The sequence below is a fragment of the Pocillopora verrucosa genome, chromosome 12, assembly GCF_036669915.1.
Source record: "Pocillopora verrucosa isolate sample1 chromosome 12, ASM3666991v2, whole genome shotgun sequence".
Lineage (NCBI taxonomy): Eukaryota > Metazoa > Cnidaria > Anthozoa > Scleractinia > Pocilloporidae > Pocillopora > Pocillopora verrucosa.
This window is the reverse complement of record NC_089323.1, coordinates 19,521,875-19,549,512: the sequence shown is the minus strand read 5'-3', so window position 1 is coordinate 19,549,512 and position 27,638 is coordinate 19,521,875. Positions and strand designations below refer to the sequence as shown.

The 27,638-nt window shown below is 37.6% G+C and overlaps 1 protein-coding gene and 1 pseudogene across 4 annotated transcripts in view; one reads left to right on the top strand and one right to left on the bottom strand.

The window, feature by feature from the left end:
* Positions 1-1,119: 1,119 nt before the first annotated feature.
* The window catches only part of LOC131771416 (uncharacterized), a 40,401-nt gene continuing 13,882 nt past the window's right edge, over positions 1,120-27,638 (top strand). For all 4 annotated transcript variants that reach the window (XR_010715888.1, XR_010715890.1, XR_010715889.1 and 1 more), the window contains exons 1-6: positions 1,120-1,510; positions 2,527-5,631; positions 23,593-23,631; positions 24,834-24,882; positions 25,273-26,479; positions 27,185-27,447. Coding sequence is in view for 1 of the 4 variants with exons in the window: in XM_066159581.1 (XP_066015678.1) it covers positions 24,865-24,882; positions 25,273-26,479; positions 27,185-27,447 (1,488 nt within the window). In the remaining 3 variants the exon portion in view is untranslated. The remainder of the gene's footprint in view (positions 1,511-2,526; positions 5,632-23,592; positions 23,632-24,833; positions 24,883-25,272; positions 26,480-27,184; positions 27,448-27,638) is intronic.
* LOC136277352 (uncharacterized) lies at positions 12,824-14,340 on the bottom strand (annotated as a pseudogene).

Sequence of the window (27,638 nt, the reverse complement as noted above, 5' to 3'; positions counted from 1 at the left end):
AGATGTAGGGAGAATTTTCTCTGAGATCTTGGAGCATACGAGGTGCAGAGCATACTAGCTGCCAAAACCCTATTTGGGGATTTCCTTCATTTCCTTGATTTTTGTAATTTTTCACTTTTTTTTTTTGTTACCTGAAATATGGCTGGTGAAGGTTAAAAAAAACAACAAAACCTGTTTCAATGCAATTTTTTTTATTATTGTTACTATTTCAGTTTTATTAATTATTGATGTAATTATGTCATACAGAGCATCCAATCCACTGGACCCTCCTACAGTGACACAAGAACAAGAACTGGAACTGATTCAAAAATTCTTACAATAGAGCCAGATAATTTAATGGACAACAATTGCAGTTGTCTGACTCAAATTGTTTGTATGAATTGATGTAATAACAATCAGACATTATTCTATAAGTCTATTATTTAATTTTTTTTAATGATGGATAATAGAAAAGGCATTTTTAAGAAAAGATTAACAGTTGAGTTACTTTGTGGGTGTATAACTTCAGATAAAATTTTCATGGAGCATCAAAACTTACTAATTAGGAATTAGAATTTTAATATAGAATCTATTGATATAGAATTTATTGATTTCATGCAATGGATGAAATTCCAAAGCCTTGTAGTAGTTCAATGCTGTCAATGAATGTTTAAGAACAATAAACTGTTTGAAAGGAATATCACCTCTTTCTGGTTTTGGTGTGCACATTTTTTCAACTCATATTAGTTTCATTTCTGTCATCCCTTATTGCTCTTTTCTGCAGGCAAATTTCTGTTCTCTTTATTCTTTGGGTAATTCATATTTGCTCTGACCTTAGACTTCACGGATTTGGGGGAGGGGGGCTGGGGGTCTACGTATCTGGATGCACTGGGGAAGGCTTAGGTATGAAATTAAAGAAGATGATATCCCTTTCCCTCCCCTTTCCTCCCTCCCTCCCCTTTCCTCCCTCCCTCCCCTTTCCTCCCTCCCTCCCCTTTCCTCCCTCCCTCCCCTTTCCTCCCTTCCTCCCCTTTTCCTCCCTCCCTCCCCTTTCCTCCCTCTCTCCCCTTTCCTCCCTCTCCCTCTCCTTTCCTCCCACCCTCCCCTTCCCCTTCTTAACCATGATAAAAATCCAAGGTCTTCTCAGAAGCCCATTGATAGTCTCCTGGTCTTGCAAAAATCGCCAAGAAAAACGACTTTCATTAACAGTGATCTGTACCTCCTATCGCTCTTCTCAGTGCTACTGACCCTACCCGTGGAAAGGAGAGTATTTTCCTCCCAGCACTCCTTGCAATAATCCATTCCTCACATGCAACATGGCGGACCGTTCCAAAATGTGTTTTAAATGGTTAGTTTGTATTTTTCTCTACTTTTTCGGAAGTTCTGGATGAATAAATGTTTTCTTGCCGGAGGGGTCAACTTGGTGATTTTACTCTACGTTTTCGGTGGCTGGAGGGTCAGCGTGAACCCAGAGTTCTTGTTTTATGTTGATACTCATTGGTTAACGAATCAAACCCGCAAGTGCCTTCAGGTAGGTAATGGAATACTTACTGATATTTGATTGTCTGAGAACATAATAATATGATATGTTGACTGACAAATAGCATTTTATCAGATTGATTGGTTGGGTACTGGCCATTATTTATCTCTTGGGCAGTTAGAAGATTTTAGTTGTGTCACATTAAAATTTACCTGATTTCCCCCCCCCCCCACCCCATAGGGCTCTGTAGTATTCTTAACATTTCCCCTCCCCTTCTGTCACCCCAGCCCCCTTCCCTCCCCCCCATCATTGGCACTCAACTGGCAGTCAACTCTCTTCATTACCCCTTTGTACTCTGTTGGTAATCACTGATCGTCCCTCCCTTCCCCCCTGGCGTGTTTGAAATGTGAGTTTGATATCTTCCATTGTAGAGTTCAAGAATTCTCTCTACAGTGACCAGCTTTGGTAGAGAGCTCCCTAATCTTACACTCGGAATATTGAACAGATAGGGAATTAATGTAGGTCAGTTCAAATTGATTTGAATGCTATTGAACATCAATCATAGTACTGTCCAAAAACTGAAAAGTAGCCTTAGTTAGTAAAAACATCTGTTAAGCATCTCAACTAGTCAGATGACCTCTACTAACTGTGAGCAGAGGGATAAGTAAACCCTTTAAAGCCTTTGGATGGTGCATGAAATTGTTGTCTGCAAAATCAGAAAAGTAGTATCAATGGAATTTGACTTAAATTATGATAATGCACTAATGTACCATGGCATGAAATGTAAAATAGGAGTGGAGAGTAATTTGACTACAAATAGCTATTTTGAATTGCAGCTCCACTCAGAAATTCAAAGGCCAGTTGACTGTATTTGCCCTTAAATTTATTTTCTTAAGAAATTGCTTTGAAAAGTTCATTATTTTCTTAAGGAATTGCTTTTCCTTAGTGAAGGAGGCTATTTGATTGTAAAAAAATAATGATAATGGAATAAGGATTGAGGATTGTCAGTATAAAATGGTTTTTTTTTTCTTTTGTCAGTATAAAATGGTTTTTTTTTTCTTTTGCAGTATTGTCAAAGTTAGAGAGACAAGGCTGACTGGGTTTCTCTCAAGCACTCTCATTGCATTATCACTGTTGATGTTACCCATTCCTCTCACACTGATCCCCACACCTGTCCTTGATGGCCTGTTTCTTTTTATGGCCGTGACCTCCTTATATGGTAACCAGATGTTTGAAAGAGCATTGCTGTTGGTCACAGATCAGGTTGGTAGGATATCAAACTCTTTTGTCACAGGGTTGTGCCCTAACAGAGTCCAGGTGTCACAGATGAGTGAAATGTATTTGAGCCACTTAACTTTGTCATTGTCAGTGAAAGCTTTTTCAGAGCTATATGCACCCTGGATTTTTGAGAGTTAGTGTGTCCAGCTAATTATTTGAAGAGCACAACCCTCTGTATGCAAATACTGTCTCTTTTCATTGACGAGTTGGTATTGGCAAGTTGAACCACTGGGGACTTGACTGGATACCATGACTAAGATATAACTTCTCCCTATAATATGTATACAATATTAAGCAGACAAGTGTTGAGAATTAAATGCCAAAAAATCAATTAGGGGCTTAGTTGATCCAATATTAAATTCTCTAAACCAGCATCAAAGGAATTGTATTATAGACAGTAAGAAGAGTTGCTAACGAGATGTTGGGAATGAAACAGTTTAACATAGAACGGGAAAGAATTTTAGAAAAAATCTGGGTCATAGGCATTGTCCCCTTTAGGATTCTGACCCCATTCACTTTTCAGCTAATGCTATCTTAAATGTAAGGGTAGAAGTTAAAGATCTAAGTCATCTTGGAGGTGCATTCAAAGCTTTAGCTTCTTGACATGAAAACCCCTTTGCTTTTCCTGTCTGAGCATAGGAAATATTGTTTGCAAGCTTGCTCACAAACAACTCTGTGTATGTTGTGATCATGACATGATGTTAGACATGTGGGTATGATATGTGATAAAAAGTGTGAGCACATTTTAGTATGTTGATGGCATTTGTGATAACAAAGTCATGATATCTTTGCTTATGAAAAGCTTCTATAGTTATGTAATACTGTGTCATTTTGTAGTAATTAGGACTGCAGCTGTAACCATGTAAGGATAATTTGATGAAATCATATTTTAACTTTGCAGGCTTCTTATTGTTCCCAAAATGATATCTTCAGAGTATCTTGAGGCTTTAGAGGCTCATTTGTTATTAATGAATTATTTAATCTTTTTAATACAAAGAGACAAATGACAATAGTTCTTCAAGCCTGTGGATGTAAATCTAAAGTATGTTTACAAATAGAGGTTGGATGTTATAAAATCTTTTTAAACATTTAACTTCTTAAGAGCTACACTTATAGAACTGCTCATAGCTTAGTTTGTTGTGCTAACAAATATAAATTAAAAGCTAAGCTTGTAATTTGTAATTGTCGACACAACAAGCTAATCTATGAGTAGGTGAGTGGGATACTGATTTAACCAATGGAAGGCATTCTATATCCTTGAAGGAACCTTAGATTACTCTATACTTAATGTAATTTTTACATGATTTTCGCCATCAGGATTTCCAGGTAGATTGGAGTTTTTTTTTCCTGAAAAAGGGGGGGCGGAAGGGGAAAGGAACATTTATTTTCAACACCTTTTAGTATAAATGAACCTGAATTTGAGATTTTTTATGGTCAACCCATTCCATCCTTATTTCATGTGGACATGAATCAAACTTGATTTGGTGACCGATAAGTTTTTTTTTTTTTATGGTCAGGTCTTACCATAATTTAGTCTGACGTTCCATGCAAGTTGCTTGGAAAAAAGTCTCTGCTGAGTCTGTTCTTTCTTCCAGCATAATATTTTGATCACAAATGAGAAAGAAGATTGTTTGCCAGCAACACTTTTTGGAAGAAAGAGAGGGAGTTTTTTTTCAATAATTTCTTATTTAGTATGTTACAAATTTATTTGAATGTGTATTTCTGCATTTTTTGGTATTACTTGAATAAAATTTAATTCAAGAATTTTGTACATATAAAGTATGAATTCTGCCACATGCAGATCTGTTTAATGATAAGTTTAAAATTAAAAAGCCATATTCTACCAAATTTATTTCAAGATTTTACGGTTAGTCAGCCTTTGATAATGTTAGTAATGAAATGGCAATATGTTTATGTCAATTTTTTTAATGAAACTTTACTTAAAACATCAGTTAGAAAGGTTATCAGAGATATAAAAGGGTATAAATGAGAAATAAATGTACCACCTTTCAGCAACAGCTTAATTTGTATTATAAAGGATTTATTATATAAGAAAAAAATTTCACTTCATTAAGAATCAGCAATGACATTTGTATTTCAAGAGCCCAGAAAGAAGCCATCTGTAGAACTACCAGAATTCAGTTTGATGTTTATGCTGCCAAAAATCCTGAAGTTTTAACAGTTTCTTAGGGAAAGACTTTTTCTAGTGGCCAACCACTCCTTAAGTGTAGAGTGATGTGTCTCCTAATTAAAGAATGCTATTGTGTCATTGGGTTGGTTGGTAAAAAGCAGATTCTTTTAGTTTCTTGTTGAGCTATAACAGGCCAAAAAGGGTCTTTTTCTCCCCAGCTTCCTACATATTTCAGAAACAAAGATGTACGAGATGAGACATGCAGTATGGCAGATAACCAAATTATTACTCTCAATTCCATGAGTAATTCTCTATAATAATGATAAACTGTCTGTTTCATTTTGATGTAATATTCTCGAATGACTGTCGGCATTTATAGGTTATCATTTAACCACATTCCAGTATCATACCCCTCTAACCCCCAGAAGACGTTTCAAATTCACCGTCTTGTTGTCCACTGTCAGCGGCATTGCTGATAAATTATAATCATGTGACCAACTTAATTTAGAATTACAGACCCACACCCAAAGTGATATATTCCGTCTTAATCAATGCGGAAAGTTTACCTTTGACTGAGCTAACTTCCCAGCGAGTGAGCGTTTGTGTCAATCATGGGTTGAGTTCAAAATTTCTTTAGCTCGTAATCATGTCTTTGAGTGATTGGTTCACCGGCGAAGTTGTGGTCATTCCTATTAGAGGCTTTTAGCAGCGGAAACCAGTGGCAATAATCAGCAACAGTTTACAAGTGCTTCAGTGATCAAAGGTATTCGATTGTGGAAGTACGATTTTTGTACGTTTTAGGGACTGTTCGATGTCACTTTCAGATATAAAGATCCTCTCGATATCTCCAAACGTGTAGGTTGTCCTTTACCCTATTCATCGTGAGAAACATGCAAATTTGAAATCTCGGATTCTTAGCGTTCGCGACGCCTCACAAACGTGCTGAGTTTGAAGCGTTTGCGTCGGCCGTAATCTCGCGTCAAGCTCTCTTCTTCTTCGTCAACCCAAGGTTACTTCTTCTTCCTAAGAAGTCCATTCAATTAAGTACCGTGAATTGTGTACGTTTTCGGTCCACTTGTCCGAATAAATGATGGATTATCCGTGGTATGTAGAACACCTTAATTTTAGGATTGTGGAATTGCGTTCAGTTGAAATGCTTAATAATCCACGCCTAAGGAATGTGTTTCAAATTCAATTTAACATACCCTGAAGACATTTGTGGAGGATAACTCGTTGATTTAATATATGGATTTATTTTCCATAATCAGCAACTCACTCCTGAAGTAGGTGTTAGAGTAAATAAACTTCTGGGTTGTGTCTCAAACTTTGCTTGTCTGCGCTTGGAATTAGAAAAATTTGGAATAATTCCAAAACGGATGTTCCATGTTGAAAGTTAAACTTTATTCTCGAGCTAATCGGGAAAGAGATGTTAAGAGCGGATTTTTTTTATCACCGCGTGGGAGGTGGCACATGATCGGAAAAATCACTATCCTCATATTTCGCTCAGAGATACCTTAGGGTAAGTCTATAAACGTGGTATAATGTTTTTGTTCAGAGCTGTTTTTATCTTCTAGAAAATCACCAAACACTGTATCGAGCCCCAACCGCCATAAAATGGCCGAAATGAAGTCGACGAGTAGGGCAACAAAACCTTTATTCCTCAAAAGCGCAAAAGAAAGAAAGTCTTTCTGAATTTTACCTATTTGTATACGAGGTATTAAAAAATGATTTGAATCTAATAACGGGCTTGTTGACATAACTATGAATTATTGGCGAATATTTGAAAATAGCCAAAATTTGATTGATTAAAAATTACATTTTGGAGCAGTTTTTCAATAAAAATTTTTCCTACCTGGTATAACTCGGAATCACTTGAGATGAGCATTTTTACAAAGTGGAAAGAATGTTCTTTCCATGGATATAAAAATTAATTTGGGGCTCCTAATTACTGCGAAGAAGTAGCCCGGTCTATTTCGTGCTAATCGCAATGCCGCCATGTAAACAACCGCAGATAATCCAATTAGGCTTTTTATTATCGAAGCCATAATTCCAACAAAATCTTATCGCTTTGACCTATACTAGATTGTAAACTGGATTTATTAAGCTCACCTGGCGAAAAACACCTTTCTAAGATTGGTTCCTTGCCTCAATCTTGTTATAAGGAGACTTGACAACAGCTTCGATAGTACAGCATTACAGGCGGTGTATACCAAATCACAGTGAAAACATCTCACGAAGGTTCCTGCCGGAAACGTCGCATTGCTGGACATATTTCAGCTTGGAACACTTACATTTTACAAGTCTTCCTTTCACAATAAGAATGGAAGTTTGTTTTTTATAGAACGAGCCAGAGCATCCTGACAGATGAAGTGAATCATTGACGTTCGTTTTTTGCGATGGTATCACGCAATAACATGTCACTCGAAAGGAGGCTCGGTTACCAATACGCTCTTATTTTCTTTCCTTCTTATCCCCTATTTTTTATATCCGGGAAAAAGTTTTAAATCCAGAATTTAAAATTACCGTTGTTTGCATTTTTTAAGCGCGATACCACACACGGACATTCCTAAGGTATTCTTCAATGCAGCGACACTTAGATTGTGGTAAACACGAGCGAGCTCTAGAGCGCGAGACCTTAACAGACAGAGCTGTTAAGGTGTATGGAGAGAAACTGGAGGGAGAGACCCCTTCAGTACCAGAGGTTATTGCAAACAGTAGACTTGACATCATACCAGATTCGTGCAGAAAAGTACCAATGGGCTGGGCACTAAGGGCTGGTGCCCCACGAAAGAGATTTACTTCCAGCCAGAAGGCCTATCTTAATGCCAAATTTAAACTGGGGGAACAATCAGGACAGAAAGCAGACCCTGCATCAGTTGCACGTGCGATGGTAAGCGCCGAAGATGCGAGTGGTAACCGCCTGTTTACAAGCGACGATTTCCTTACAGCAAATCAAATAGCTGCCTTCTTTTCCCGACTGGCTGCGAAAAAGACCCTCCAGGATGACGAGGAACTGTCTGATGACGACTTGGAGGCCGCTGCAAGTGAAGCAAGAATCCAAGAGCTGTCGAATGCGGGCTTATCCTCGGTGTAAAAACCTCACAACTGACGTCACGAAACGATCGGCGTCAGTCAGTGGTAAATCAATGGATCATTAGATCAATGGATCAGTAGATCGATGAAACTGTAAATCGATGGAACAGTAGATCGATGGATCGGTAGATCGATGGAACAGTAGATCGATGGATCGGTAGATCGATGGATCGGTAGATCAATGGATCAGTATATCGATGGATCGGTAGATCGATGGATCGGTAGATCGATGGATCGGTAGATCGATGGAACGGTAGATCGATGGATCGGTAGATCGATGGATCAGTAGATCGATGGATCGGTAGATCAGTGGACGGGTAGAAATACTGGAGGAAATCAGCCTGGGGAAGAGGTCTCTCTGTTTGTCCTGGTAAAGAGTTCCGGTAGAAAACATGGCGGTCACGGCCAAAGTGCTAGAGCTATGGTTTTCACAGTTTTTCTTGGTTTGTCTTACGACTCGGAGTTCTTTAGTCAAGGTAAATAAGGAAACAAAAGAATTTATTCGGCTTGTCATTGAAAATAGCAACAGACAAGTCATCTGCTTCTCAAGTGGGCCTGTTCGTGCAATTCCTCGTGGAACGCGTGTCAAGAATGCAGTTGGTGATTCCCCCAGTGCTTTTCTGGTACCAGATGTCTTGTTGTGGGATCCGCTGTTACATTTTCCAGAGCTAGTCCTTCTCTGTCCGTCATGCGATGAGACAAATACTCAAGAGACCCTCAACCTCATTCGTTGGAAAGATGGTAGTAAGGACTACGACCAACCACGTCTTCTGTATGGCCTAAGAAACGATGTGCTGCTCGTTGGACGAGTCTACCTGTGTCGAAATAAGCACCAAATTCTTAGTTACGATCAAGGCATTTTATATCAATTGAGAGCTGGTTTTCAGCCACCATTTATGTTATTTCACAAGATAGGAGTCACAAGAGAGTTGTTCCGGTTTTTCATCTCGCACATAAGCGCGGGGATGACAATTTCCGATGTCCAAGTCCTTTGGCATCAAAGTCTGTTTGACGAGTATGGTGTACGAAAGATGAGTTTCCTCACGGAGAAGAACGAAAGCCCAGAAGCATTTCCAAGTTTTCCACCGAAAGGCATCAAGGTTGGAGAAAAAGTTTCAACATGCTGTTATATTATGGGATACTTTGAAAAAGAACATCTGTACCACAAAAGAATGTGTCAGATGAGAGCTTCTTCATTAAGTGCTGATCATACATTTAAAGTGTCTGCAAATATTGGCTTTTGGTGTGAGGGAAAGTGGATACAGCTGTATGACAGTTTATTCATAGTTATGAACGAAATCGGCATAGTTTTAGCCTGGAAACTTTGCAAGGGAACAGCTTTCGATAAAGTTAAAGATCTGTTGACCAGTTTAAAAGACAGACTTGCCTCTAAAGGTTGTGTTGTTAACCACTTCTATATTGACAACTGTTGCAAGTGGAGGCATAAACTGAATTCTGTTTTTGATGAGGTGTCTATAAAGCTTGATCCTTTTCATGCAATACAGAGAGTAGTGACAAAAATACCAAAGAAGGGTGGCAGTGGGCCACTTCAAAAGCTGCGCACACAAATGCTGCATGACTTTAAATTGATTCTGAGGGACCCAACAGACCATGGAATGAAAAGATCAAAGTCAATTCCATCAGTGATTATTATTGAGAAAAACATTGATAACTTTCTTATACAGTGGAAATCTGTAGAATATGAAGGAACAAAGGTTATCCCCCAGAGTGCTATTAATGAAATTGAAAAATTATTAGTTCATGTCCGAAAGGGTTGTTTGTCAGATATTCCACCTTCTGGAGGTACCAGTCGGAATGAAGGAATTCATAAAGTTCTTAACAAAACTCTGAGGAAGTCAAGAATTGGAATCCAATTTGCATTAGCACTTCTTGGCATTTTCTTTTATATGTGGAATGAGAAGAAAATAACAGCAACTGAAGACCAAAGAAGAATGAGGGTGACTCCACCAATTGAATCACATTTTGAACATGTGGAAAGCAATCAAGATGGATCTGGTAATCATCATTTTGGAATAACTGATCAAGATGTGGTCCTACCAAAAACTGGAGACTTTGGCTTATCTTCATATTGTAGTAACCATGGACAAGATAATACTCAGGGAGAAATTGTGGAACAATTAAGTAACTTTTTAGATGGCATGTCATCAAACATATCCTCAGATGAAGATGAACCCAGTGTTTCTGAAACTATTTCACCACCACCCTTTCCCAATTTGAGCAAACAGCAGCAGCATAAAGTTATGAAGTCAGCAAAGTGTATGGCAGAGCTTTGTGAACAAATTCAGTCACTTGGCCAGTATGCAAGATTTAATCCAAACTATTTGTTCTTTACAAAAAGTAGCTTGACACTCTTCCACTCTGGTTTAGTTAGCAACAAAAAGTCTTCCTCACTTGATAATGTTCTATCAAATTTCAACATGGTCCGTGTTAATGTTCCACCAAATGGTAACTGTTTCTTCCTGGCTATTGCATATGCAATAGTCAATCGCATTATTCCAAATAAAGCAATATCAAATGATTTAGTCAGCCATCTGGAGTCACTTAGACTGATGAACTGCAAAGACACAAATAAAATGAGCCATAAGCTGCGAGAATTAATAGTACATGAGTGGATCTCTCACCCAGAGGATTACCAGCCCTTCCTTGGTGTTGGACAATTGTTAGACCATGAAGCATCTTTATTTCTTAATGATGGTCATTTCGCATCAGAGTTAGGCAATTGCATGGCACTTGCAATGGCAAATTTACTCAACCTTCCAATTGTAGTAATCACACAAATGGAAAATATGTCAGTTGTCCCAGTTACTCCAAGGGAAACTCTTCAGTGCCTACCAATCTTTGTCGCATTTGATCATGCAGGTGTGGGTCACTATGATGCTGTGGCACACAGTACAAGCCATTCAGTGGTCAATGAAACACAATCATGTTCAGTCAGCAGCATAGCTTGTCGTTGTGGTCAAGGCGCAAGAAACAAAGAATCCAATATCACCTCTTGTGATCACTTCAAAAAAAGGTGCAAGTGTTTTCAAAGTGTGAAAGGTTGTAATGACTACTGCCAGTGTCTTGGGTGTGAAAACCCATATGGAAGAAAGGCAAAAGCAGAATACAATAGTTATCCATCCGAAACAAGTAAAAGAAAACGACGAGCACAGGAAATGACAACAGAGAGTATGTCTGGAAAACACTTTCTGCTTAAAAGACCCTGCTTGGAGAGTGTTAGCAGATGGACACTTCTTGAAGAGCTAGTGAAATATAGTGAAAAGGATAGGTGCAAGAATGCAGCTTGATACTAGTTAATGTGTTACTAATTGTTGGTTTGGGGAATCAGTATTTTGCAGCTGCTAGTGGCTGCAGAAACGAAGAAAAGGGGTTTCTTATAGCAGATGCTCCCCACCCTCTTTGCCAGTCTCCCTCTTTTTACCCCTCATTACGCCTACTAAGCAGCCTACAGAATCTGTGTAGCACAGTAAGTCTGCAAGACTGAAACAAACTCAACGTCCAAGCCTATTTGTAATTAAATTTGGATAAGATGTGGCATCTGTAACTGATCTAAAGTCTGCTGGATTTGGAATGCCAAGATTTAAACCAGTTGCATTTCTGATATGCCAATATGAACATGCTTATAAAACATGGGGGGGGGGAGGAAGTGCAAACTGTTTATTATAAAATAATTTGCATCTCATCAACCATGCCAATCAGACCGAATCACAGTCATTATCCCATGCTGGTTGTTATAATTGAATGTGTATGGGGTGATTAAATATTACTGCAACTACCCATCAAATCCTGCTTTCAGGTAGTCAATAAGTTCTGTATATAAAAATCACATTTGTTTTGTTTTGCCTGGTTTTGTCCAGGGTTTTAGATAACATGAGGAATAGTTTATGTGCCTCTTTGTGAAGAACAAAACATTAGCAGAGGATACTTACATATTTACTGAAGACTAAGTAAACCTGGTTACAATTTGTTTTGCTATGATATCTTTATTTTTGTTTCTCCCTGCTTAACTGTAACAAAGGTTTTTCTACAACATCAATTGAATAACAATTTATTATAAATAAATATTGTATTCAATCATGACATGTCTCTCATGACAATAAGTCTAGTAACATCCTCTATTTGTTAACATTAAAATTATCTTGGAAAAATGCTGTGTTTTACTAGATGTAATTTCAAAAACATGTGCAGAAGAATAAGAGTAAGTGAGGATTTCAAAATTCTTTTATTGGCGTTATTTTAATAAAAATTATTTCAAGCTTTGGGGGCATAATGTTATTGAATTATCATTAATATTTGAAACGTTGCTTTTATGGATATTATACACTTGTGGCACAAACTATGGAAAAAATAACCTTGTAAACCTTCCGAATACAGCCAAGTTAATATTTTTTTGTTATCATGCAATCAAACCATGTTCTTCTGCTAATAATTTCTGAAATGCTTTATACCAAAGTATAATTTTTTATCTTAAAGCCCATGATAATCAATAGCTTAAAACTGGAGCACAACTTATAGCAAACATTTTAATCATCATGACATACTTGAGGCATACTTAATGCTGGCCAGTAAGCGATCGCTGTACTATAAATGACTAATGCAATAACTGTTAAAACCCATTCAAGCCCGGGTATTGTGGCCCTGTCGCAAATCAACTGAAACTGAAACTGACTTTTACCTAATCATCATTTGGAGAAACTACACTAATTTTCCCAAGTAGCAGTGCTATGCAACTCTTTTGTCCTTTTCAACATTTGGTAGGTTGACTAGCAGTCTACTCTGGGTAGGGGGTAGGATAGGGGGCTAACATTTTGCACTAAATGGATACAGTCTGACTAGAAGAATTACTCATCTAAAATTGGAGCCCCTTCTTGTTGGAGGTATGCCCTCAGCTCGTTTTCCTGTGGGTGATTTTCGAGCGTCTTATCCCTCTGGGAGGAGGGAAGAAGGTCATCCTTCTTCAAAAAATTTGCTTTATAATCTTCAAGGGACAAGTTAAGAGCACCAAGATGATGTTCAGAATTAGCAAGGGTTAATGGTAGCGCTTTATAGAAGAACGTAGACTTCTGTACCTTCTTGAAACTACCAAGAGATTCATTGGTCAGTTCTTGAAAACACTGTTCTGTGACTTGAGGGCTGGGTCGCAAACTTGAAGAAAAACTGTTGTAGACGCGTTTTGCACTGCAAAACGGCCCAGGTAAGCATAGAATTTTCTTCTTTATGTCTTCTTTCGAGACGTCCAGACGTATTGCTGAAGCCCCTTGTTTCAACTGCAAACACTGTCATAAAAGAAAACAACAGAAAAATTTTGGAGCTCGTAATTAACAAAATTAAATTTTGTAAAATTACCTAAAATAGCGTGACCTAGCCCCTTCAATCGAACATTCGAAAATCGAACCAAATCGAACTCAATCCGTGGATTTTGTCCAAGGATTCAAAAGTTACGGTGGAAAATCTTCTCGTCATAACTTGGTCTAGGAATGAAAACTGCAGACTTTGAAACATGATCTTCGCCTTCCTTAAAGCTGAAATGCTAGGGAGTCTTTTACTACGTATTCAAGGCTAAGCGACAGTGCATCTGAATGCATTCCTGAATTTCTGCGTGTACTAAAAACACGTGCTACAATCCCGGGTATACAGAATTAATTGGAGCCTCCAAGAACTTGATTTTGAAAACCAGTTTTACCAAAGATTAAGAGTTCAGAAATAATGCAATGTCCGATTGAGTTCGACAAATAAAAAAGAAATGAACACTTACTGCTTCAGCAACTCCTCCGAAAGCGAGAAGGGTGTCGTGCAGAGTCAAGGCCATGTTCATGGTGCTTTCGCTGATTGTCGTTGGGGTTGGTCCAGCAAGTTGATTTAAGGCCTTGTCAAGACGATGCCATAGCACGTGAAAATTTAGGGCCAACCTGAGGGCGTTTTTCCCTGTTTTGGCGTTGCACTCAGGATTAAACGCACCGACTGAAGATGGCATATTGGTCTTCCCCTTGCAGTATTTTATGTACAGCTCGCGGGCGGTTGCAGTTAATGTGTATTCGACAGGGTTTTCCTGGTGGTGCTCTGTGTAGATATGTTCATACACCGTCCCTAAGCCTTTCAATGGACCTTGCTGGATATCAGAGGAACACTGTTCCATCTCTTCAATTTCCATTTGGTGGCGATCCTGGTACATAATTAAGACGCGATCCGCAAGTCCGTTGCGGCAAGCGACAACGTTTGGCCATATTTCAGTCAAAAACCTTCGAGGTGTTGTGAAGGTCGCCATACTCATACGCGCACTCTGAACGCCCACCCGCTTTCATTTGCCCTTAACGGAATACCAATAATCGCCGTCGTACAGCTTGCACATACGCTCCATTGTCAGACAAGTATGCGATGCTGACTTCGACGTTGAAATCAGTTTGCTCAGGAAGGTATAACCTTCATCAATGCACAAGACGGGAACACATTCCCCGGCGGCACTTTTTTGGAAGTTCACAAAATGGTTAAAGAGACCATTCGACGACGTTTCGTCAACCAGAATGCTTCGATCAATTCGTAGCTCCAAATGCGAAATTAACGGTCCCACGCATCCAATGTTGCAGGCGGGGGTTTTTCCAGCTCCGGATGGAGCCAGGCCCAACATAAACAGATTTCCCTTCTCTTGAAAGGAATCAAACAGCTTTACTGTGGTGTTGCCAATTAATGCACTAGTGCATGGCAATATTCCAGCCAAGAGTAGCACCGGTGAGGTACCGTGGCTTTTCGAGTATACTTTCAGCCATTCGTGAATGTGGGCCGGAGCAATTTCGTCCCATGGAATGTGGCTTTCGGCAAGCTTTTTCTCAAGATCGCTTACTGAATTTACCTCTCCAAGTCCTCCAACAGCAGCCATTGTGCGCGAAATGAAAGACGCTCTCAGGGAAAACTCCAAACAAAATACACGTGGGAATCTCACCTTTTGATTGGTTCGTGTGATGTTTTTGTCACGTTAAGCTGACACAATACCTTCGCGGGTCCTTCGAAAAAAAATCGTACGCGTGTTGTTTCGAAGTTAACTACCACAAACTATATATCAATAGAAAGGTTATGAACTGCAGATTTCGAAAAAAAATATCCACTATGTATGCAGAGCCTTCTTTACGAAGTTAGAAGCCAGTAAACAGAAAAAGATCGATTGACATTCCGCTGAATTAATCAGGTATCAAACACCATCGCTTCTTCAAAAGTACTGCACAGTATCAATCAGCAAGGATCAGTCTCTAAATGTGTGTCAGGATTTCTCTAGTTTCTTATTGGTTATCTTTTTATAGACACGCAAAGTTTTTGTAGCGGATAATTTGCCGACCCTGTGGCGTTTGCGGCCGTAAAATGAGAAATATCTAAATTAAAGCTAATCCCCGACACGCTTTTATTGTTTGATGTTTAATGAATTTTCAGGCCAAATTTCATTAAAATCTGTCGATTCTACACATGTCACGCCTTCACCTGAGATGTATGTCAACATGACATGCCACCAGCCAAGCAATTCCAATGGTGTGACAGTCACGTTCTCCTAATTATAAAGTTCACCTGGCGATCGCAATGGGAAAATAAGCAGACGAAAAATACGGTTGAGTTTCATTATACGTGTTTTCTTCGAGTTGCACGTTTGAAGGTTGATCAAACCAAACAACACCCAAGACACTGTCGAACTAGCATTCCCTTTTGCGTTCATTTTTTCGCTGCGCAAGGACTTTTCTCTATTCTTTAGAACTCGTTTCATGATCTCAGTGTAGTCAACTTTAAGTAAAGACAATTGAAGAGCCACGTAGTGAAATCGCATGTAACCAAAAGAAATGCTTATGAGTTCTCGGAATAAGAGCTCCCTGCACGAGGACATTTCGCACGGAAAGTTCGCCCGGGAGTCAAGGCACTGTGAGGAATATGGCACCTATCCATATTCTATTAACTTTTATATAAAAATTTTATATAAAACCCCTTTTTTTCGAAATATCTCGTGCGCGTTTTAAGATTTTGCTTTCCTTTTTTGGTAATGTTAGATTTTCACTTTCAGTGGGGAGACAAATTTTCAACAAAAAGTAGCCCTCTGAAGATATAGTGTACCCTACTGATCCACTGATCTACTGATCTAGCGATCCATCGATCTACTGATCCATTGATCTACTGATCCACTGATCCATCGATCCATCGATCTACCGATCCATCGATCTACCGGTCCATCGATCCATCGATCTACCGATCCAGCGATCTACCGATCCATCGATCTAGCGATCCATCGATCTACCGATCCATCGATCTACCGATCCATCGATCTACCGATCCATCGATCTACCGATCCATCGATCTACCGATCCATCGATCTACCGATCCATCTACTGATCCATCGATCTACCGATCCATCGATCTACCGATCCATCTACTGATCCATCGATCTACCGATCCATCGACCTACTGATCCATCGATCTACCGATCTAGCGATCCATCGATCTAGTGATCCATTGATCTAGTGATCCATACTGATCTTCCATCGATCCATTGATCTACTGATCCATTCATTAGCGATCAAGCCCTGGCTGTCATAGATGCTGTGACGTCAGTTGTGAGGTTTTTACACCGAGGATAATCCCGAATGCGGCTTTAAAGGAACTGGCGCTTAGACGCCCTATCACATATAATGCGTACAATCTTTGTGAAATGGCAGCAAAGTCCAAGTTAAAGAGCTTTTCCATTTCATTGTTGAAGGATATTTGCTTATTTTTTAGCATTGATATCAGCGATATCTCCGTTCATCGTAAGCAGCCTTACATGAGCAAGATCGAAGCCCTTTGTTTTAGCTGTACCTGTCAGCAGTGACGAACTACATGTAGCTTGATATATATATTAATATTGGTTTCATTGACCAGGAAAACACCTAAAGTATATGACACTGTATTCTTTTCCTTTCTTTCTTTCTTTCTTTCTTTCTTTTTTTGCTTTATAAAACGCATTCAGTTAGCTGTTATGGAGGAACTTCCTGATTTCTTGAATCTCCGAGGGTACGCCGCCTCTGTCTTGTCGAGAATTCGGGATCTCAAAGAATGGCCGATTAATTGTTTGATAAAGGGACGGGAAACAACTTTTTCCGAGTTCGAGTTGAGAAAACTGTCAAGTTTCTAGCGATGGCCATTATCATCGTAGCAATCAAGGTACAAAATCGAAAGGTTTAAATTGATGAGCACGCTATCGTAAGGAAAATTAAAAAAAACAACAACAACAACAAAAACAAAAAACAGAGATTGTGTAAGTCCAAAGCTTTAAAAAATGTAATTGTAATGACCTACAGTCAGGCGATATCAAATAACACGTACTGTCTCGCGGCCTGATACAAGCGGCCGACTTTGTGACTCGAAGATTCACGTTTTTAGTGAAGTTTAACGTTCAAAGTGCTTAGATAAAGCACGAAATTGTTAGTCTGTTGTTCTGTTTACATAGTCGGTAGAATTTTTCCAGTGTCATTAGAAAAGAACGCCTCACCGTGGAACCTGTCTGCCTGCCACTGAAGGTCGTGGTAGACCTTATCGATCCACTAGGGACACGTAGGTGATGTATATAATCACGGAGCACCAGACAATTAACTTCCAGTTGTTTTAGTTAACTGGGAAGTTCGTCATTTGAGAGATTACGCATGACGTTTGTTTTTCCCGCGAACGTCAAAAATTCAATTGCTGTCGTCTGTCTTTAGGCGTGTGTACACGGAATTAAGTAGGTTTGTGTTTGTCGTGAATGTGTTATTTTATTTTATTTTATTTTTTGTGCAGGATTTTTTTAAGAATTCCATAAATAGGTAACCAAATGAAAGGCAAGCTTGCGTTTGCCGTTTGCCGTTAAACGTCATACTTAAAGTGCCTATTGATAAATATAATCTTTGCAAGCGCGACGTCGTGGAAATAGAGTCGATAACAACGCATGTATAGTCAGTACCAGGGGGTGACTAAATTTACGAAAACGTCAAAAAGTAGTTTTTCAGAATGGCACTGATTCAAAACATTCAAAAGAGATCTACAGCGTTTTTTAAGTGAATTCGCGCAGGTTTTTGTTTAAAGCATAACACTGACTAAGAAATAAATATTAGTTGGCCCTGCACTCGGTACAGCGATGTCTGCAGACGAATGCCTGTCTGGGTGTCCTGTGCACGTTTAGCGTGATTGCGTGACAAACATGAGTGATGACACACGACTTCGCTGGTGAACATCGTTGTGCCATTTGGGGAGCCAAACGTTTCTTAACTGAAACTGTAAGCAATCAAAGCATCTTGGTTTATCGTGCAAAAAAGACTTTTGTATATACTGGAGTTGTATGGAAGCAGAAATAAGTTAAGAGGTGCGATGGTCTGCGATGATTTATGAACAGCTTCGAGTATTGTAAATGGTCAAGCCGGACGTTGTAAACACTTTTCAAGTGAACATGGCGATTTGAAACAAAAATAATGGAAACATCATTCCTTAATCACTGGTTTCAGAAGGTAAGGGTAACATATTGAGTTTCTGATAAAGCACAGCTCAAAGCGGTAAGATTTTGCAGAAATTATGGCTTCGATAATAAAAGAATAATTGGATTATCTGCGGTTGTTTACAGGGCGGCGTTGCGATTTGCACGAAATAGATCGGGCTACTTCTTCGCAGTAATTAAGAGCCCCAAATTAATTTTTATATCCTTGAAAAGAACATCGTTTCCAATTTTCAGAAATGCTCATCTCAAGTGATTCCGAGTTATACCGAGTAGGAAAAATTTTTATTGAAAAACTGCTCCAAAATGAAATTTTTAATCAATCAAATTTTGGCGATTTTCAAATATTCGCCAATAATTCATAGTTATATCAATAATCCCGTTAGCTATTTGTTAATACCTTGTATACAAATAGATAATATTCGGAAAGATTTGCTTTCTTTTGCGCTTTTGAAGAATAACGTTTTTGTTGCCCTACTCGTCGGCTTCATTTCGGCCACTGTTATGGCGATTGGGGCTCGATACAGTGTTTGGTGATTTTCTAGAAAATAAAAACAGTTCTGAACAAAAAAATTATACCACGTTTATAGACTTACCCTAAGGTATCTTTGAGCGAAGTATGAAGGTAGGGCTTTTTCTAGGCATGTGCCACTTTTTTTTTATTTCACGCGGTCTCCAGAAAAATTCTCTCTTAAGGTGTTTTATGAGGCGCTCAACAAGGTAATTTTTTTGACAATCTTTGAAGGTTTTGCTCAGTGTCTTTTTGAGGTGATAAATCTCTGAATTACACTGGCTCGTATATCTTAGATTACTTTCAAATCCAAAATGTCTCGAATGAAACATCTTATTAAAAGTTGTGTTCAGATCCCTTTATGGGAATGAAGACCCAACCTTATTTCCAGGGTCCTCTCTCTTCCTGCCTAAAGAAAGTACCCTGGTTGCTGGTCATGTGTCTCTCAGAATTTAGGAGGGGCTCATGTGGAAAATCTTTTGTCACTACTAACTGGATGGATCAGGCAAACATATGTTAATATTTTTTGGTTCAATCAACTTCAGTAATCATGCATTCTGTAACATTACTTTCAGGGTTTGATGAGAGGAGGTTTTTCGATTACGGATGTTACTTTCTCTCAAGTACATTCAGGGCCCATTTTATGTTTTTAAGTACATTTGCAGTGTCCTGTTTCTCGATCTTGTTTGTAACTTTTCCACACCTTTCTCATCACTGATTTGTAATTTACTTTGGATTTAATTAGTAAACATCAGCTCTGGGAACTTGTCTAAAATCACTTGATAATTTTTTCAATGATCCAGCCTCTATGGATGTTAGTGGCCAACCACTCCACAATTATAGTGATATGTCTCCTAGTTTTAGAATGCTATTATGTCATCAGGTTGGTTGGTATAAAGCAAATTTCCAGTTTCTTGTGGAGCTAAAAAGGGTTTTATTTCTGTCCTGGGGGGTTGGGGAATTTGAATCTTGTGTGGGTGGGGTGAGGAATTTGAACTAGAATCATTAAGTCTTTCCAGCAAAATAGACATGTTTTATAAATTAATATGGAGGTGTTTAACAGTATGAAGTTTTCAAATGATCGGGGGTTGTCAGGAGGGTGGAAAGGATGTTGAAACTTCAATTTGATTGATGCATTACTGACTTTGCTGCAGTTCAAAATGATGGACGAGCATGAGATAGATAGATAGATAGATGACCTTTATTTATAATGGATAATATTTTAAGCTACAAGCTTGTGGGTTTGTGTGAGGAAAAGGAAAATTACATGTTATATTGAGATAATTTGAATTTGAAAATAGAAAATGATATATATCATAACTTCTAAGTATAAACAAAGTTGGTATGTGTAAGATGAGCTTTAGAAGCAGAAAGTATGTCAAATTCTAATACCTTAAAGTAGTCTTTGGTGAGTAGGCATTTTTTCAGATTATTGAGACTTGAGTGTCTAACTTCTTATTCATAATAGCAAACAGTGTTCCATTACTCAGCACCTCAATATTTAGGAAAGTCTTACATGTATCGTGTTTGGAACCAGGGTACTATTAGAAAGGTCACGTCCCCTCAGAAAGTAACCATTTGAGCAACATTTAAGGATGTTTTCAGACAGGAATTTGGGGAGAGTGGCATCATAGCTTTTGTTAGAAACAGGCCAAGGTATATTCAGTTTGTTATTCTGTCATAGATGTGGAAGAGAATTAGAAAATAATGAGTAATAACACACTAAAGAGAGGTAGATACTTCAGCAGATGAGAAATTTGCTATAGAGCATTGCTTCAAAGAGGATTTTGACCATCATCTGTGTTTTGGTAAAATATCATGATATTTCTATCAATGTGAAGACTTTAAAAAGAAGGCTCGGTCAGTTTAGGTTGCAAGGAAGAACTCAAGTTCATTCAGAGTATACTCTGCAGGAAATGATGCAACATCAATTTCAAACATTTTTCTGGATTTCCTGACAAAAATTATTTGATCACAAATTATTTTTGAGTATTTCAAAAAAAATATTTGTGGATCCAATAATTCAATCTAGATTCTTAATTGTTTTTTAGACTTGAAAAACTTTTCAAACCACAATTTGAACTATTTTTGGATTTGAAAAATATATTGGGATTTTCTTTTGTCACTCTTAGTAGAATCTTGTGGAAGAATTGTGATCTCTGCAATTGTTTAACCCTTTAACTCCCAGAGGTGATTAACTTGTAACTTCTCCCAATATAATGCATACATTATCTAGCAAACACGTAATGAGAATACTCAATCTCATCAGGTAGAAACTGATATTGTGATCTAACACCAAATTCTTGTCACTAATTTACAAGGAAATGTGTAGTTGCCACAGGAAAGAATTAACAATCAGATATTTGAAGTTAAAGGGCTAAATTACAATGTAGTACCTTTAAGGATTATTTCTGCAAAGGAATTTCGTCCACAGGTTAAAGTGAAATTTATTTCATTAAAAATTTCAATAATTTTTTTTGGATGTTATTTAAATGGCTCTCTGTCCCTTACCTCTGACTTTTATAACATGCCTGTCCAAATGCAGAATAGGCGCTCTATTTAAACATTATGTTCTTTCTTTTATTTTTCTTTATCTGTTTAGGATGTACGAAGGAGGTGGTGTTCAGATGACTTGCTATTGGTATGTTCTGATATCATTAAAATTGTTGTCAATTGTCTGTTTTTGAGAGTTTTAAATTGTCTGTCTACTTTAAGGTACCAAATTAAGGTGTGGGACTGGACACTAAATTCAGTAAATTTTGTCTCAAACTATTAAGAGAAATATTTACTGACATTTGTTGGAATGATTTGAAATTGTTACATGGGATATATGATTTTACACATAATCTGGGAAAAAACTTTTATTTTGCTCAGTGCCATGGAATTTGTGGAATTTCATGGAAATAGGGTGTGTCTAAAAGGCCATTTTGGAGGAAAAAACTCTGAATCCAAGCAAATTTTTAATACTACTCAAAATGGTTTGGCACATGCGCAAAGATGATGGTGATAAAGATTGTCAGTGCAGTCTGCCGAGTAATATTTAATTTTGACAATTTTACAAATTATCTCATACTATCTTGCTCAGAAAATTTTTGCAGACTGTTGTATATTGTGCTGTAAATGTTCCTTGCCATCAGGAACCACAAAAATATGACATTTGTGTTTTTGTTGCTTGGAAAGTGTAAGTAGTCAGCTACTGTAGAGCTCTTTTTTGAGTTCAATCCATGATAAGATAGCACTTTGTTTTTCATCATCACATTGTTACTTAGGAAATGGATGTGTCAAAAATGTCATCTAAAGGAAATACCCCATGAACAGCAAACACCATTAGACCAAAATCTTATCTTTATTTGCAGCAAGATTTGTCCTTGGAAACAAAACTTCTCATTTCGAGAACAAGCTGTTTTCCAATTGTCATGTTTAACAAATAGGCAACTTAAACAAAGGTCAAGTTAGCCTCTGGTACTGAGAGATGAGAGGAGTTTTTTTTTTCATGACATCAATTATAGATGTTCCTTTCTCTCAAACATATTCAGTGCACATTTTATGTTTGTAAGTGCATTTGCAGTTCCTATTTTCTTGATCTTTTTAGTAATTTTTTCACACCTTTCACATTGCTGATTCATGATTTACTTTGGATTGAATCAGTGAACATCTGCTCTGGGGACTTGTTTGAAATCACTTAATAACTTTTTTTAAATGATCCAGCCTCTATGGATGTGGCTAACCACTTCACAAATATATATGTCTCCTAGTTTTAGAATCCTAGTTTCTTATTGAGCCACAACAGGCTAAAAAGGTTTCTTTTCCTTCCCTGTGAGGGTTGGGGAATTTGAATCTTGCCTGGATGGGGTGAGGAATTTGAACCAGAACTGTCAAGTCTTTTCAGCAAAATAGACATGTTTTATTTTTTAGTATGAAGGTGTTTAAAGGTATGAAGTTTCCAAAAGTGCAATTGCTTGAGGAGTTGTCAGGGGGGGCAGGAGGGATCTTGAAACTTCAAATTGATTGAAGCATTACTGAGGACTTTGAAAAGAAGGCTCAGTCAGTTGAAGTTTTAAAGAATTCAAGTTCATTCAGAGTATATTCTGCAGGAAATGATTAAACTTCAATTTCAAACATTTTTTGGATTTCATGACAAAAATTATTGGATCGCAAAGTATTTTTGGGTTTTCAAAAAAATTATTTGCAGTTCCAACATTTCAATCAGGATTCTTAATTTTTTTTAGACTTGAAAAACTTTTAAACGACAATAAACTATGTTTTGGATTTCAAAAATATATTGGAGTTGGCTTCAGCAGAATCCTGATCTCTGCAATTGCTTAAATTACAAGGTATTACCTTTAAGGATCATTTCTGCAAATATTGAATTTCATCCACAGGTCAAAATATGTATGTAGATTTCTGTAGTTTTTTCAATTCATTGTAACATAAGATATGTAGTTTTATCTTATGATGGAATAAAGACTTATATAAAGGAAATTTATTTTATTGAAAATCTTAATATTTTTTTCTTATCATATATAACTGGTTCTCTTTCCACAATCTCTGACTTTTATAACATGCCTTTCCAAATGCAGAATAGTTGATGTATTTAAACATTCTTTCTTTTATTTCCTCTATCTGTTTAGGATGTATGAAGAAGGTGGTGGTCAGATGACTTGCTATTGGTATGTTCTGATTTCATTAATCATTTCAATTATTGTTCTTGATTGTCTGTATTTGCAGATTTGCAGGAATGACCTGAAATTGTCACATAGGATATATGATTTTTTACACATATCTGGGAAAAAACTTTTATTTTTCTCAGTGCCTTGGAATTTGTGGAATTTCATGAAATCAGGGGGTGTGTTTAAAAGGCCATTTTGGAGAAAAAACTTCTCTAAATCCAAGCCAATTTTTAGTACTACTCAAAATGGTTTGGCACATGCACAAAGAGGATGGTGATTTTCAGAGCAGTTTGCTGAGTAATATTCAATTTTGACAATTTTACAATCCCATACCTTCTCATTTGGAAGATTTCACGGACCATGGTATACTGTGCTGTAAATATTCCTCGCCACCAGGAACCACAAACATATGACATGGTGTGGGAATTAGCAACTTTCAATCTAACATGGTGTGACAAAATAAAATGTGTGGTTGTTCACTTGCTTATGGTTACAATGCATTCCAAAAATGGGAAATATCAAAATTCGTAGAATAAAAGGGTAAAGAAATATATTTGTGTTTTCATTGCTTGGAAAGTGTAAGTAGTCAGCTACTGTAGAGCTCTTTCCTGAGTTCAATCCATGATCAGTTAGTGCTTTGTTTTTCGTTATCACATTGTTACTTAGGAAATGGATGCGTCAGAAATATCATCTAAAGGAAATACCCCATGAGCAGTAAACACCATTAGAACAGGATCTTATCTCTATTTGCTGCAAGATTTGTCCTTGAAAACAAAATTTCTAATTTTGAAAGTGGGCCGTTTTCCAATCATCACATTTTACAAATTGGCAACTTAAATGATGATCTCAAATATATGAGAAAATGAAGGCTTCCCAAAAAGGTCAAGTTAGCCTCTGCTTCTGCCTTAACCCTTTAACTCCCAGAAGTGATAAACATGTAACTTCTCCTTATCATATCCATACATTATACAGCAAAAAGTTCATAAGAATTCTCCAACTTATCAGGTTGAAGTTGTTGTCTTCATCCAACAGCAAATTCTCCAAACTAATTCACAAGGAAATGTATAGCAGCTAGAGATGAGAACTAACAATTGGATCCTGGGAGTTAAAGGGTTAAGTGGTCTCAACAACACTCTAAGAGGAAATAGAAAGCTTATTAAATAGAATCAGTAAACTCACATTTTGTATTGTTTTTTTTCCAGCATAATTTTTCAAAATTAAAAGCTTCCTGTGATGTCAAGGCTACAAAAGGTAGTAAGAGGAATCTAAATCTGTTACAAATACCAAACTTTGATTTTGACAAAAACATTAATTTATCCCCTTATTTTTTCACCTAAATGTCTGCAATGAAACTACATGTACCAATTTCAAAGTGAGTTGAAGAGGAAGACCCTTAACGGATAATTTTCACTTTCCTTGTAACTGTAATGGTCGTTATCAGAGTAGATTTCTGAAGCAACTTAACATTTTCCTGGTTTAACTTTGTCTCAATCTACATGTATTTGACTCTTTGGCATAGGATAAAACTCAACTGCAAGTTTACAAAAGAATTGAAATTACATATCGAGTGGACATCCATTATTGTGATTTATTATTGTTTTACAGTTTATTGTCAATACCATTCTTGTTTTGTTGTTGTAGGATTCCACCATTCCCAGTGTAGCCTCTACGTCACAGGAAGACCAAGAAAGTAGGACACTGAAAGTCACTTTGCTAAGTAGTGAGTGGAGATCATCAACTGATGGGGACTTGTCAACTATCAACCGAGAGCTGGCCATCCAGTTAGCTAAACACCCAAATGTGGATGTTAGTATCTTGCTTCCAAATTGCAGTGGAGAAGACAGGAGCAGTGCTGAAAGTCACAATGTGAAGCTCATTGAAGCAGATAAAACTCCTGGTGTAGAGCCAGTTCTTTGCCTGTTATCTCCTCCAATAAACCATAAAATGGACTGTGTCATTGGTCATGGAGTTCACCTTGGCCAACTAATTCCACTCCTCAAGAAAAATCCTAATTACAGTCATTGCAAATGGATTCAAGTTGTTCACTCTGCTCTTGAAGAAGAAAGAATGTACAAAAACATTTCAGAAGGTGAAAAAATGCAAAAAACAGAAATCAAACTCTGTAAAATGGCTGACCAAGTTATCACAATTGGACCCAAGCTGGCAGAAGTTTACAAGCGTCACCTTTGTGGAGCTAAACAAGAAAAAAAAGTTTTTGACCTCACTCCAGGCATTTTCTCTGAATTTTTGGAAGTAGAGCAAGCCACTGAAGAAAGAGGAACATTCTGTATTCTTGTAATTGGAAGTGGTGACAGCTGTGAAGATTTCAATGTCAAAGGGTGTGACATAGCTGCCCAAGCAATTGCTGAGTTGAAAGATGAATCCTACAAACTCAAGTTTGTCTGCCCAGCTGGAGGAAAAGGAAATATTGTGGCAGAAAAGTTGCTCCACCATGGCATTAGTCGCAGTCAGCTTATTGTTCGCAGCTTTGATGATAGCAGAGAAGTGCTGGCTGACTTATTCTGTGAAGTGGATCTTGCAATAATACCATCCAGGACAGAAGGTTTCGGAATAACAGCTCTGGAAGCGTTATCTGCTGGTCTGCCTGTACTTGTCAGTGCTAATTCTGGACTTGGAGAAGCTCTGAAGGAAGTGCCTTTTGGCTTACAGAGTGTGGTGAACTCTGAACATCCTAAGGACTGGGCCAAACGAATCCAGTATGTCCGACGGAGAAAGAGAGAAGTGAGACTTTTAGAGTCAAGTCTTCTTTGTGAAAAGTACTTGGAGCGGTATAGCTGGGAGGAGCCTTGTAAGAGTCTTGTGATAAAGATGAGGAACCTTGTCTTTGGTAAATTTATGTAAATTTATATGTTTCAGCCTGTACTTGTCTAATAACTGATAAACCAGGTACACTGGTAAAAAGTTGGATCAGCCTTGAGTCAACTTGGACCTATGATAACCATAATTTTTTTATAGACTTGAGTCAAACAAGTAGTTAAAAATGGTAAATACTCAAGAAAGATAAACTTAATTGTTATGTGATAATCTTACCCACAAGATTAGGAACAGTGTTTCAGAGTTTTGAAACATGTACTTGGTAAAGTGCATTTGCATGGGAAATACTTTCTGTGGTTATTTTACTCAAGACATAAAGCAGGTACTGTTGAAAGTTGAACAAGCATGTTCAACTTGATTGGTATCTTTTTTTAGATTGACTTAGATTTAAAAAAAAAAATGAAGGATGCAAATAACAAGAGTCAAAGTTCCATGCCAAGTTTTTTGTTTGAGCTTTAGCCCTTTGTCAGAACTTTTAAATAAAAGTCACGTATACTAAGTATACCTTTGTCGTCACACTATCAATTTGCAACAGATTCTTGAAAAATATCTTAAACTTTGAGAACTTTTGTTCCCTCTGCTCCCAAATAGTCAATCCTCAACCCATGTATTCATCTCTGTTTTCTTCTTAAGCTATATATGCCATGCTTTTGTCAGCAACTTGTCATTTACATGTATAAGAATAAAGTAATGATCATTAAGTTGTTTTTTTTTTTAGGTGGGAGTGAACAAGTCATCCATAATCTTCAAAAGTGGCAACAGGATGCCGGTAGATGTAAGATCAGCAGCAACACAGACAGACTCTCAGACTTAAAGAAGATTGCTTTGGAAAAGGGCTATAGAATTTCTGACAATGAAGGGTCAGGAAATTGTATGTTCTATGCCTTGTCAGAGCAACTGGAGACTGTCAAAAGAGTAAAGATCTATCATTTTGAATTAAGGCGTTCCTTAGTCCAGTATCTAAGAGAGCACCCAAAAAATGTGAGTATTTGGTAAGGCACATGTAATGTCTAGAAAAGATACTACAAATACTACTTCTGCTCCACATTCAAGTTAAATGTTGGGAATTATTATTATTAGAACATTGTCAAGGCTTTGATCAGGAGAAAAATCAGTGTGTGAAATATGTGAAGTTAAAGTTGACACGATTAAAAGGGACAACTTGTCTTTGT